Source organism: Chlorocebus sabaeus, chromosome 7 (assembly GCF_047675955.1).
Source record: "Chlorocebus sabaeus isolate Y175 chromosome 7, mChlSab1.0.hap1, whole genome shotgun sequence".
Lineage (NCBI taxonomy): Eukaryota > Metazoa > Chordata > Mammalia > Primates > Cercopithecidae > Chlorocebus > Chlorocebus sabaeus.
The window spans coordinates 105,045,653-105,059,202 of record NC_132910.1 but is presented as its reverse complement, the minus strand read 5'-3'; the positions used below and the strand labels follow the sequence as shown (position 1 = coordinate 105,059,202).

General features: G+C 38.5%; 1 protein-coding gene across 1 annotated transcript in view; it reads left to right on the top strand.

Annotated features, from left to right (window-relative positions):
* The window catches only part of DCHS2 (dachsous cadherin-related 2), a 272,591-nt gene that overhangs the window by 231,816 nt on the left and 27,225 nt on the right, over positions 1-13,550 (top strand). Inside the window, 3 exon segments of the mRNA XM_073017685.1 lie at positions 84-197; positions 10,340-10,551; positions 12,907-13,058. Coding sequence (XP_072873786.1) covers positions 84-197; positions 10,340-10,551; positions 12,907-13,058 — 478 coding nt within the window.

The following is a 13,550-nucleotide window of genomic DNA, read 5'->3' as shown; positions in this document are numbered from 1 at the left end:
AATAAATAACCAATATTTTCTCTTGTGTTTCCATGAAACTTTTTTAATCCTAATGGAGTTCTTTCTTTACCTAATTTTTACAGGTACTTCTATTGTGACTGTAAAAGCTTTTGCTCCTGACTCAGTTCAGGACAGCCTGAAATATTCAATTTTTAGTGGAAATGAAGATGGTGTTCTTTCCCTGTGCTCTAAGTCAGGTAATCCTTCTCTACCCTATAATAGCTTTATTTTCTGCTCTGTTTGATGTTATTTCTGCAAAATTTGCAAAGTAGAAATTGTTAGTGCTAAATAATTTAAAAAGTAAGCAAGAAAGAATTTTTTAAGCTAGCCTATGAAAAATTATGGGAAATCAAGGACTATTTGTTTATATTCACTAAGAATTATATTCTTAATATTTCCAAATTAGACAGTGTCTATCCTGCCCTTCAAACTTTTGAAGATAAATTAGCTTCCACTTACAATTTACCCATCTATTTGGGAAAATTGGAGATAGAGTAGTGAGATCATTGACACTGAGTCCGAATTCAAAATAAGAACTCATCTAACTGTAAGGAATCGTCATCAGAGATTCTTGTAATTTGCTACTGAATGTCAACAACACAACAAAAAAAGAACAGCTGCGAAGGTTTCTATGCAGTGGTAAAGAAATTACTTCCAAATACAGCATGTAATAAATTTAGCTTCAGTAATACCATTACTGTTTTAAATGAATACCAATTGATTATTTCAAACATACTTTTTTTCACTAACAACCCTGTAGTAGATACACATCTACTGCTTTGTTGTTAAACTTCAAGAAGAATGTTTCTAATAATGTCTATGTTGCCATACAACCGCCTTATTTAATCTATACTACACGCACCTGGGAAGAATTGAGAGAGGGTAATTCCTTAGGTAAATGTCCTGTCATCCAGGGTGGTGTTATGACTTTTTGGTCCACACAGCCTTTGGTCAGCAACCTTTCTGCGGTAGCCTGCTAGAAGTCTTCATCTCTTCATCCCGTTGTTGCATTAAAGGGTGGTGTAGAAAGCCTGTTCACAAAAGGACCATTTGTGAACATCACCAAGTCTTAATTTTCTTGCAGTCCAGGTGTCTGAGGGTCTGGGAAAGTAGCTGAGATTAAAATGCTTAGGAAGAAAGAAGAGTAACAGAGCTGGCATATTTTCCCAGGCTATCCAGATCCTCTGCCACCGCACTCCTAACATGGCCCAGACCTGGTCTTATTTCTTCTACAGTCCATCATTAAAATGCAGATAAAATCTTCCTAGAGTTAGTCTAAAGAGGTCATTCACAGGAATATCTTTATTTTTTGATTAGATAACTTGTATACATTGAGTTTTAAAATTTTACTGTGAAATATCTGCCAGATGGTATGTTGAAATGTATAAGACTGTTTAATGGACAATAGTAAAATAAAAACCCATATACATGCCACCCATCTCTGGAAACAGACATTTCGGTAGTCCCCCCTATCCTTAGTTTCTCTTTCTCCAGGCTCAGCTACCTGTGGTCAACCATGGCCAAAAAATATTAAATGGGAAGCTCCAGAAATAAACAATTCATAAGTTTTAAATTTCTCACTATTCTGAGTAGTGTGACGAAACCTCACATCATCCTACTCTGTCCCACCCAGAAGTAAATCCTCCTTTTGTCCAGGGTCTCCACACTGTACATGTTCCCTGTCTGTTAGTCAGTAGCTGTCTCAATTCTCAGTTCCACAGTCACATATTGCAGTACTTATATTCATGTCACTCTTATGGAACTTAATAATGGCCCCAAAGCACAAGTGTAGTATTCTGGCAATTTGGATATGCTAAGGAGAAGTGGTAAAGTGTTTTTTGATTTTTTTTTTTTTTGGAAGTGAAAGACAAAAGTTCTCAATTTAATAAGCAAAGATAAAAGATTGTATGCTGAGGTTGCTAAGATCTACAGTAAGAATGAATATTCTACTTGTGAAATTGTGAAGAAAGAAAAAAAAATGTGCTAGTTTTGCTATGGCACCTCATGATGCAAAAGTCATGGCCACAGTGCATGGTAAATGCTTAGTTAAGAATGGAAAAGGCATTAAATTTGGGGGTGGAAGACCTGAATAGAAAAACGTGTTCAATTTGACAGTAACATGTTGCACCAGAAAGCATTGAGCCCTCTATGAAGGCTTCAGCAAGGAATCCCCAGAAATGAGTGAGCCTAAGTCACTTACTGCAAGTAAGAGATGGTTACACAGATTCAGAAATAGGTTTGGACTGAAAAATACAAAAACTACTGGAGAGGCTGCATCTGCCAACAAAGAAGGTGCTGCCGCATTTCTGAAAATGTTGAATAAGGAGAAAGGAAACCATCTAAAGCCAATCTCTAATTGCCATAAAGCTAGGTTTTTGGGGAAGAAGATGCCCAATAGAACCTACATGCATAAAAGTACAAAGGAAGCACCAGGGCATAAAACATGGACAGATGAACTCTGGTACTATGTGGCAACACTGCAGGACATACGATAAAATCAAGTGTCGCATACAAAGTGAAGAACCCACAAGGTCTCTAAAACAAAAATTATCTGCCCATGTTCTGGCAACATAATAAGAAAGCATGGTTGACACACATCTTGTTTATAGAATGGTTCCACCAGTGCTTCATCCCAGAAGTTAAAAAAAAAAATACTTGGATGAGGAAAGGTTGGAATTCAAAGTTCTGTTAATATTAGACAATGCACCTGGCCATCCTGCTATGAAAATGAAAATGTTGAGGTTGCATTTTTACCTCCAAATAAAACCTCATTGCTTCAGCCCCTTGAGCAGGCATCATTTGGTTTGTCAGGGTCACACACCTGTCTGGTATTTGATCAGCCATTAATTGATGCAGACCATAATCTGGATGTAATGTAATGCTGGAAATCATTCACTGTTGCTGACGCAGTAGTGTTCATCAAAGCTGCAATGCATGAATTAAAACCAGAAACTGTAATGCCTGCTGGAAGAACTTCTAGAGTGAAGTCATGAATGATTTTAATGGCTTCCTGGGGATTGATGGAAAAGTTAGGAAAATAATTCACACAGCAAGACAAGTTGGTGGAGAAGGGTTTGCTGACATGCTTGATGAAGAAGTAGAAGAACATATTGAAAGCCATTGAGAAGTGTTAATAAATGAGGAAGAACTTTTTGAGTCATCTACAGGGAAAGGGAAGACAAAGAAGAAACTAAAGCAGAACCAACAATGTAGACATTACTGAAATTTTCTCAAGTGTTTCAAATCACACAGATACGAAAAGACAAAATTATAGAATACAATCCTCAGATAAAGTGCAGCATTGAAGTCACCCATAGGATCATAGGATTATAACTTCTGTACCAACATTTTGATTAAAAACTGACAAGTTTTTTTTTTTTTCTTTTTTCTGAGACGGAGTCTTGCTCTGTTGCCCAGGCTGGAGTGCAGTGGCATGATCTTGATTCACTGCAACCTCCGCCTCCTGGGTTCAAGCGATTCTCCTGCCTCAGCTTCCCAAGTAGCTGGTACTACAGGCGTGCACCACCACGCCCAGATAATTTTTTGTAATTTTAGGAGAGACAGGATTTCACTGTTAGCTGGATGATGTCCATCTCCTGTCCTCATGATCCACCCACTTCGGCCTCCCAAAGTTCTGGGATTACAAGTGTGAGCCACCATGCCTGGCCAAAAACTGACAAGCTTTTATTACAAGGATTTCCAAAAGGTTTTGGCAAAAGAAAAAAAAAAAAAAAAACCAACCTGCAACTCTCAAGTACTCCCAACCATCAGCACCATCTGTTCCTGACATCCAACCATCCAACCATCGACATCATTGTGGCTCGGTGATCCAGGACCACTTGAAGCAGATGATGATCCTCCTCCTGACATACCATCAGAAGTTCAGTAGTAGCCTGCTGCTACGTCACAGTCATTCACCTCACTTTACCTTATCATGTGGGCATTTTGTCATCTCATATCATCACAAGAAGAAGGATGAATACAGTACGATATGATATTTTGCAAGAGAGACTACATTCACGTAACTTTTATTACAGTATAATTGTTCAATTTTATTATTAGTCATTGTTGTTCATCTCTTACTGTGCCTAAGTTAGAAATTAAACTTCATTGTAGGTATGCATATATAGAAAAAAGCATAGTACATATAGGGTTTGGTACCATCCACAGTTTCAAACATTCACTGGGGGTCTTAGAATATATCCACTACAGGGAAGGGGGAACTACTGTACTAGAATTTTTAAATTTTCAAAAGTCTCTGTTTGCCCCTTCCTTTTTATATCTCTTTTTTCCTTTCTTTCTTTCTTTTTTTTTTTTTGTTGTTGTTGTTCAGAAATGTGTGTACATTGCGGAATATCTAAACTGAGCCAATTAACATACACATCACTTCATGTCTCTCTTTTTTTGTCCCAGAGATAATTAGTAACTTGAATTTGTATTGATCACTGGCTTCTTTTTTTCTCATAAAGAAAGATAGATTCTCACTATGTTGCCCAAGCTGGCCTCAAACTCCTGAACTCAAGCAATCTCCTTGCCTTGGCCTCCTGAAGTTCTGGGATTATAGGCATGAGCTACTGCACCCAACTGATCACTGACATTTTTGGTTATAATTTTTCCACTGCATTTGAATTTCTAAACAATATGTCATTTACTTTTACCTTGACTTAAGTATGATAATAGAATCATGATATGTACTCTTCTATGACTTTATTCCTTTGCTCGACATTTTTACTATGACTTACAGTGCATAAACCATTACATGTTAAAGAGAAATAGCAAAGAATGAAATGTACAGGCTTGCATGTTTCTTGTTAGATTTCCCCTAAGTATATTATACTTTTTCTCGCTATGGTAAATGAAAAAAAATTGCTTTTCCTGACAGTGCTGGTGTATGTATTTGAAACTGGTGTATGTCTTTTGATTTTTTTGTCTGGCAAATTTGCAAACTAGAGATTGACATTTTTCTGTATATTTGACGCATAAAATCATATCTGAAAATGACCACTTTCCTGTCTGAAGTTATATAGTTATTTCTCTTATTTCAGTGGCTAGCCTAGTTATTTTAACATATATGAAGTCCGACATTAATCAATATTCTCTTCCTGAGTAATACAAGAGATTTGCAATTATTGATCTCCAAGTGCTCCTGTTTCAGTTTACATGCTTTTGTGACCACAATTTTGATTCTTTCAAATTAGGCATTAGTAGCATTTTTCAGTTCATTTAGCTGCATCCTTGCTGATGTCTCTGCTAACCATTCTTTCTTACATCTCAGCCTTTCTTCTATTATTATTATTTTTTTTTTTCTGCTTGAACTATCTCCTTTAGTGATGGTTTACATAGTAAGCTCTCTCAGATTTAGGTAGTCAAAAAATGTAGTTATTTAATCCATGCTTTTAAAATACTTTTGCTCATCTTGTAATTCTAGATTCACAGTTATTTTCTCTCATCATAGTAAGATATTATTCTACTGGCTTCTGGCGTCCCATTGTTGCATTAAGAAGCCAGCTGTTGATCTAAACGCCATTCATTTGTATCTTTCCTTGGAACTCCAATTAGACAAATGTTGGGCTATGTGATCTCTCCAATATCTCTTTTTTATATTTTTCATCTGTCTTTCTCTTCATTCTGGGGAGCTGTATTTTTCATTTCCAAAATTTCTGTTGAGTTCTTTTTCAACTCTTCTTTGCTTTTGAAAAATAGCCTCTTGTTCCTTGCTCTTATTTCCAAGGGTTTTTAATGTATTTAAACATATAAAATAATTCTGTGTCCAACAATTCCTGCATCTGAAGTCTTTGATTGTTTGGTTCTGTTGTCTATGGGTTGCTTTCTGTCATTTATGGTGCCTTGTTTCTCTACAATTTTAGTGCTTGTAGACTATGAAAGCTCTTGAAAGCTCTATCCTTGAAAGCTCTTTGACGACTCTTTGAAGCCTTGGTTGAATTTATGCCCATAAAAGAGGATTTGCTTTCTTTTCTGCAATTCACCTGGAGAATCATCAGGGAGAAGCTAGTTTAAATTTAATTTCTAAGAGTTTTAAATATGTATAACTATGATAGTGTAGCTACCATAAATTCGGCTTAAACTAATACATAAGGTTTTTTTCTCCCTTTCAATCAACACCAAGGTTAAAAAAAGGAGTCAAGTTTCTGGTGGATTTTTGGCCAATACCTTTTGGAAGAACATTGTAATTAGAAGTTGTAGTCTCTTTCTTTTTAACTCATCACTGTTGCTGCAGATTGTAATCCTTCTGTGATCATATGGGTGACTTTGATGATGCATTCCATCTGAGGATTGTATTCATGATTTTGTTCTTTAATATCTACACAATTTGAAACACTTCAGCAAATTTCAGTTATGTTCACATTGCTAATTCTGCTTCAGTTTCAGTTTTCTTTTTTTTTTTCCCCAATAATGGCCACTGATTTGGAATATATGTAGCCTTTAGGTGTCCAACTTTATGCTGGTTTTCCCTATTAGCCTCTTCACCTTTTGTGAATTCTCACGTTATTTTCCACACTCCATGCAACTATCAGAAATGAATAGTAAGATAGAAGGTTGTGGTAGAAATCTTTGGAACAAAACTGAGCTGTAATTACTTGCTAACCTCTCAGGATCCCTGTCTTCATTTCTGTTTTGTCCTCTGTGGAATTCTTACAACTGTACCAACTCAATAATGCATTGTAATACATACACATACATATCTATACAAATATGTGTATTATATATATAATTTATCATGCATTTTAGTTATTTTTATCATGAAGATCGGTTAAGTGTATAGTTTACCATACTGCTGTCAAGAAAGCTTTTTTAAAACTTTAATTATTATATTAAATGCATCTTTTGTGCTACCTTTGACAAATTACCATTAAAATTGTATCTAATTGTATAGATTTTCTGAATGTATGTATTTTAAACATACACCACTTAAAATGTGAGACTAATACGTATAACAAATCAATAATATTTATCTCTAAGATTATAGTAACAAGAATAAAAGTGTGAGAAAACCATTTTATTAGTAATTAGTTTAATAAGTTGTCATTAGACAGATCTCTGATGAGAACTGTTTTCTGTCAATTTGTGCCAGTTTATCCTCTGTTCCATAGTCACAAACCAAATTGACTCTGTATTTAAACTTCATGCCACTTTAGCATAAAAACATGTATTTCTCACTGTCTAAACCAGCAGCAATTTTAGAGCTTGACTAAGGTTTTGCATGTAAATAACGGATGGCAGCATTCGTTTTAGTATTTATTAGAGTGGTGCAAAACAAAACTGATCAAACTTTCAATGTTTCAAAGACATTGTTTAAGTAGGAAAGGGTCTGAAAGCTACTGAATAACATAAATATCACATTCTGCTTTGGTTTGCACAAATGCATGTACACAGTATATAATTGATGGAAATAACCTGATTATGTTATCAAGCATGTAGCATTTGATGAATCTTAATCTCATTTGGATGTGTATTTCATAACTTTGCCAAAAGCTATACAATGTATGTATTTTTTTAGAAGAGAAATGTTACTACAGTTTTTTTCTCAAGTTATTACATAAGTGGCACATCAACATATAAGCAAGAACATGAAGTTAGCATTTGTGAGGCTTCTTACTCTAAGGAAGGTGTTAGTTTCCACTTATACCATTAGACAGAGCCCGGTAGTACTTTCATCTCACTGATGACAGTACATGCTTGATGCCTTTGCAAAAACTACACATGCATTATCCAAGGAAAAATGTGGATCTAGTAGGTGAGCCAGCCTTGAATCATCCCACAGACTGGTTATTGTCTTTTCTACTTGCACGACTTTCACAGCACATGCCAGTTATTACCCCCAAAAATAAAAACCATGCAAGGAAAGCATTAGAACTGTCGATCCATTCCAAGTGCAAAATTCCAATTATCAAAGCCTAAACACAAGCCTTTTATTAAAAATCTACTTTGATCTGCACTATAATTGGCATACTTTCTCCTCAGTGACATGGGCAATTTAGTGTTGCATTTCTATTCTATTTTTCCTTTACAAACAGTAACAGAACATGATAGCCAGGCAAGTGCTCTGTTTGGTGGAGACAAGAGATCTGGGTGAGAGCTGTGGACCCACCTCAGACTCCAGCTCCGGTAACATCTTGGGGTGTGGGAATCAGCCTTTGTTTCAGGGAGGTTTCTGAAGCCCACCTAGTTTCATCACCAGCATATCAAAGGCATCTTAATTATTCTCCAGCTGTCCAAAGTTAGAGCTACTCTAAATTTTCTGCCAGGGGTGTTGGTCATGACAGACTGTGGTTTGTGAAGTAATTTGGTTCTAGTACTAAACTGGTAACTAAATTTGATGTCAAAAAGATGATACTGAGCTTACGAAATTTTAAATTTGGTAGTATAGTGAGTTAATATATAATATATTGGTTTTTTTCCTAACACAATATAGACTACAAAATCTCCCCCAAAGCACCCAATAACAAAGATAGAATATCTGAACAGGATATGCCTCCCACTAGAATTCAAGTAGGTACCAGATGACCTAAAGCTTCTTGGACTAGGTTATCTGGGGAAGCTGATTCAGATAGAGCAATAAAAACTGCAACTCCCAGGCCATAGTTCTGGAAACAGTACAGATTCTTCCACCAGAGGATCAAACTTCTAGTAGTTTATGGCTGTTAAATGTTCTCTTTCTAAATTCCGAGTTCACAGAGATATTAAATCCATATGTGATGATGAGGGGCAGACAAACATGGGTAGTACATCATGGACTCTACCTGTTACTACAAAGAGACATTCCAAATATGCATTATGTCACTTGCTCCTCACAGCCACTCTGCGAAGTCATTGTTAACATCCCATTTTACAGAAAAGGAGACTCAGCTTTACGTCAACCGCATAACTTACCCAAGTCACAAAGTTAGGAGGTGGTGCAGCCAGGTAATTGACCTAAGTTAAATTTCTAGGCCTGGGATTTATGCCTGGTTTCAGGTTTCTCTAACTCCAAATTAGTGTTCATTCAGCAACTCTCCATCTGATGGACTTGCTGACAGTGAAAGCCAAGTAAATAAAAATAATACATTGAGTCGGAAATTTTGTTGTAAAGTCGAGGACAAAACAGTAAAAACTAGACATGGAAATTACGTTAAAGGACTAAGTTTCTTAATTTGCCAGGGGTGGGGGAAACTAGAGCATGGCATCACCCTCAAAAATCTGCTTCCCTAACCTGGATCTGCCTTTTATATGAGGACATAAAAGTATTACTGTGTGCCTTCGGGAGGCCAGACCCTGAGCTAGACATTGGAGAGATGATGGTGCGTAAGAGGTGGTGTATGGAGCTTATAAACAAGAGCAGTAATAAGACAAAGACAGGTGAAGGTGAACAAAGTGATGATGCAGCTGCCGGAAAATGCAGAGGCTTTGTAAGAGACTTTTGGGAGGCTAATGGTACAGGGATGGTGATGTGGAAAAATCCCTGAGGAAGGATAGCTGTGGGAGCCATTCCAGGCTGATGGAACCGTATGCATGATGACTCTTTAATAAGTATTCAAGGAGCAGATGCAGATTATGATCATGGAAGGGTTTCATGCAGAACAATGACAGTGTCTTTTTTTTATTAAATTCAGAATGAAAACTGGATTGGGGAGAGACCAGTTTTGTGGCAAATGCAGGGGACAAGGTGGGAAGTGCTGGTGGCTTGAAGGAGGGCAGCAGTAGTGAGACTGGAGTGAAGATATATTTGCAAGATAGACTTACCAGACATGACCAGGGGGGAAATATGGAGAGAGATAGCTCCCAGGTCTTGGTATTTCCTAGTTTCTTTCCCTCTACATATTTGAACCTGCAAACATCTGCAAGATCCCAAATCTTTTCACAATGACCCTGGTTGGTGGGGAAAGGAGGCCCGGCAATGGGAGGCTTTTGCGGGACAGGTGAGCTGTGAGCACACGAGGCAACGATGCTTTGGGTCATTTTAAGAATAACTATAGCCAGGTGCTATGGCTCACGCCTATAATCTCAGCACTTTCAGAGGCCAAGGTGGCTGAATCACGAGGTCAGGAGTTTGAGACCAGACTGGCCAACATGGTGAAACCCCATTTCTACTAAAAATACAAAAAATTAGCTGGGCGTGGTGGCGGGTGCCTGAAACTCCAACTATTCAGGAGGCTGAGGCAGGAGAATCACTTGAACCCAGGAGGCGGAGGTTGCAGTGAGTCGAGATCTTGCCACTGCACTCCGGCCTGGGCAACAGTGAGAGACTCTGTCTCAAAAATAAACAAATAAATAAAATAAAAATAAAAGAATAACTACAATATCATTTTCTTTTTTTTTTCCTCCTTGGTAATAAAAATAGGACAACTCACTGTGAAAGAACCCAAGTTTCTTGATTTTGAAGTCAGAAATGAGGTACAACTCATCGTTTTAGCTGAAAGTAGCGGACATAGAGCCTATTGCAAAGTAGCAGTCTTGATACAGGATGAGAATGATAATTCACCATGCTTTGAACAAAGTGTTTACCAAGCATCAGTGTCTGAAGGCGAATTCTACAATGCTCGTGTCATACAGGTAACAGAAACATATTTGTGTGTGTGTGTGTGAGAGAGAGAGAGAGAGAGAACGAGAGAGAGAGAGAGAGGGTGGGGGGGAGAGAGAGAGAGAGAGAATTATTACAAATCAATGTACATCAAAATTTCTAAGCTCTGTGGTCCAACAGTCTTTCCAGGGCATGTACATTTTATAGATGGGGTGAAACCTTAGGTTAAAGAAAATCTGATATTCTTGCACTGTCTCTTCCTCTTTATTTATTCAGTACTCAGTTACTGACATCTGCTTTCTCTGGGAGCACTGTTGAGCACTAGAAATATGCATTTATTAATACAATAGAAGTATGCATTTAGTGTAATGAGTGAAGAGAGGAGACACAGCCTCCTCCTGGAGGAAAAGTGTAAGAATTTCACAGAATAATGATATTTTCATTGAATCTTCGAGGGTGAACAGGCATGTGGATGGATCTGCTTTCAGGACTAGCCCTATCTCAGGAAAAGGTCCCAAGTCCTGGAGAAGCATCCATTCTCAGGGCAGTTTTGTTCATGCTGTAAAACCCACCTATCCTTGATACTTTCTCCTCCTGCTTCAGGACAAGTGCTTGTTTCAGCTTTCCCTTCACTACTGAATTGAAGTTTTGTAGTCATGAAGCTGGGCATTAGGAGCTCTCCAACCTCCTATGGCTGCAGAGGAAATCAGTGTAAATCCAACTTCCAGGCAAAGTTAACCACAGCGATGGCCATTCCGTTTGGCCTCTGGAATGTCATGGCTGTGGTCAGCACTTCATGCTTATTACACCGCTTTTTCTTTGGGCTAGGTGGGGTAAGGCGTTTACATGGCGTGCTAGCATATTTTCTGGACAAAACCTGCAACAGCTCTTTACTGTGCAGTAAAGAGCTCATTATATAAAAAGACCCCGCAGTGGCTCACAACTGTAATCCCAGCACTTTGGGAGGCCGGGGCAGGTGGATCACCTAAGGTCAGTAGTTCGAGACCAGTCTGACCAACATGGTGAAACACCATCACTACTAAAAATACAAAAACTAGCCTGGTGTGGTGGCGGGCACCTGTAGTCCCAGCTACTTGGGAGGCTGAGGCAGGAGAATTGCTTGAACCTGGGAGGCAGAGGTTGCAGTGAGCTGAGATCGCGCCACTGCACCCCAGCCTGGGCAATAAGAGCAAAACTCAGTCTCAAAAAAAAAAAAAAAAAGCCTTTCTTTTACTTCAATTCCAGTTTCTGATGCACATATCCCTGCTGTTGGTGAAAACAAGACCAATAGAGTCTCAGCTGCCTTGGAGTTTTAGCTCTGTGCCCCTACACCCCATCCAGAATATCTGGGATCCCCTAGGCTATGACTGCAGATGTATTTTGTATTATAGCAGCCTGATTGCTCTAGTCACCAGCCTGTTCCAGATGTGCTGTGTCTTTACCCTGGTTTCAGCCATGACTGAGATGTTTCAGAAGAAAGTGAAGACATTCACTTTTCCAGTCTTTATCATCCCTGCCCAGTGAGGCTGATCAGTGGAGATGGCAGATGCCTCCAATGCCACCTTGTCACAAGAGGATCCCCACACTGGGGCCCTGCAGCATTTCACTTCTCTGTCCCACATGCTAGCTGGGATGGAGCTGAATTGTTCAGTGTGAAATAAGTGAAGGCAAAGACCCATATAAAGCCCAGGTACACTGAATGAGAGAGAGCCTGACCCACCGCGCTTCAAACTATGGCAGACTTGTAGAAGGCCGAGTCAGGGACAGATAGAATGAATTTTGTTCTTCCCATTTTTCAATCATTGAGTTCCCAGGAAGCTAGCACTACCATTCTTCTGTGTCCTGTTTAGAAAATTAGAAATGGAGGAGGCTCTGGAGCTCATACCAATTGTGGTGGTTGCTTCCGGGTTTTCGCCCCCACACTGCTCAATGCCCTCCTTTGGTTACAGCCCCACAAACTTCCTTTGAGGGTCTGACCCTCTGTCAATGCAGTCCTGGTGGGGTTGTCATCAAGATATTGACCTGCCTCCCACTCCCACCCTGCCAAAGGTGTGAACTGCCTCGCCTCTCTCAGTCACACAGACGTTCTCTCCCTGAAATTTGAATCTTGGGTGAAGGGACACCATTGCACAAAATTATACCTCAAAAACATGTACCATGTCTACTGAGAGCTATTTGGAAATTCTTTGGATGAAGAATTTCTCCGTCACTCAGTTTATCATAAAGTTAAATGTAAGCTTCAGTTTTTTGTTGGTATTTGATTTAATCATTGATTTTAAAATATGTTTGACAAGTTGTGATTCTTTCTTAATGCATGTCTCTGAAAAACAGAATGAACCCATATTGCAGAATAAAGCTTGTCTAACGAAACAGTTGGTTCCTCACAGGTTTTTGCTACCGACCTGGACAGCGGTTTGAATGGCCTGATTGAGTATTCTATTCTCTCTGGCAACCAAGAAGAAGCATTCCAGATTGATGCACTAAGTGGTGTGATAACAACAAAAGCGATTCTAGATTACGAGCTCACCAGCTCCTACAGGTTGGTCCAGGGTTTAGATCCATTGGCTCCATTTATTCTGCCTGCTTGCTGACAACATTGCTGTTTTGTCCGTAACTTCCTGTTATGTAAGCTTAGTTGTAAATGTGTTATCCCTTTGATCCAACTTGTTGATATTCTCTTTGATCCACTCTTTTTGATATTAAGAATAGTCTTAGCAATTATTTGTATGTGGGAAAAGTGATTAAAATAGCAAAACTTTAAGGTCCCTTCTAGTTCTAAGATTTTATGAATTTGTGATGCTATTAAGCACTAAATGGGGCACACTAAAAAGATAATGTTTGTGAAATGCCTAATGACCTAGAGAACCCTCTGCAGGTGTTTGTTGTTATTGTTTTATAAAAAACGGTGAAGACTGAGGGATACCTTGCTTTTTGATTTTTTATTCTTGCATGTGAAAGTACAACACTGTCTTCAAGGTCTTGTTGCAGTTCTTTGATCTAATAGAAATGATCTTATTAAAAGCATACATTT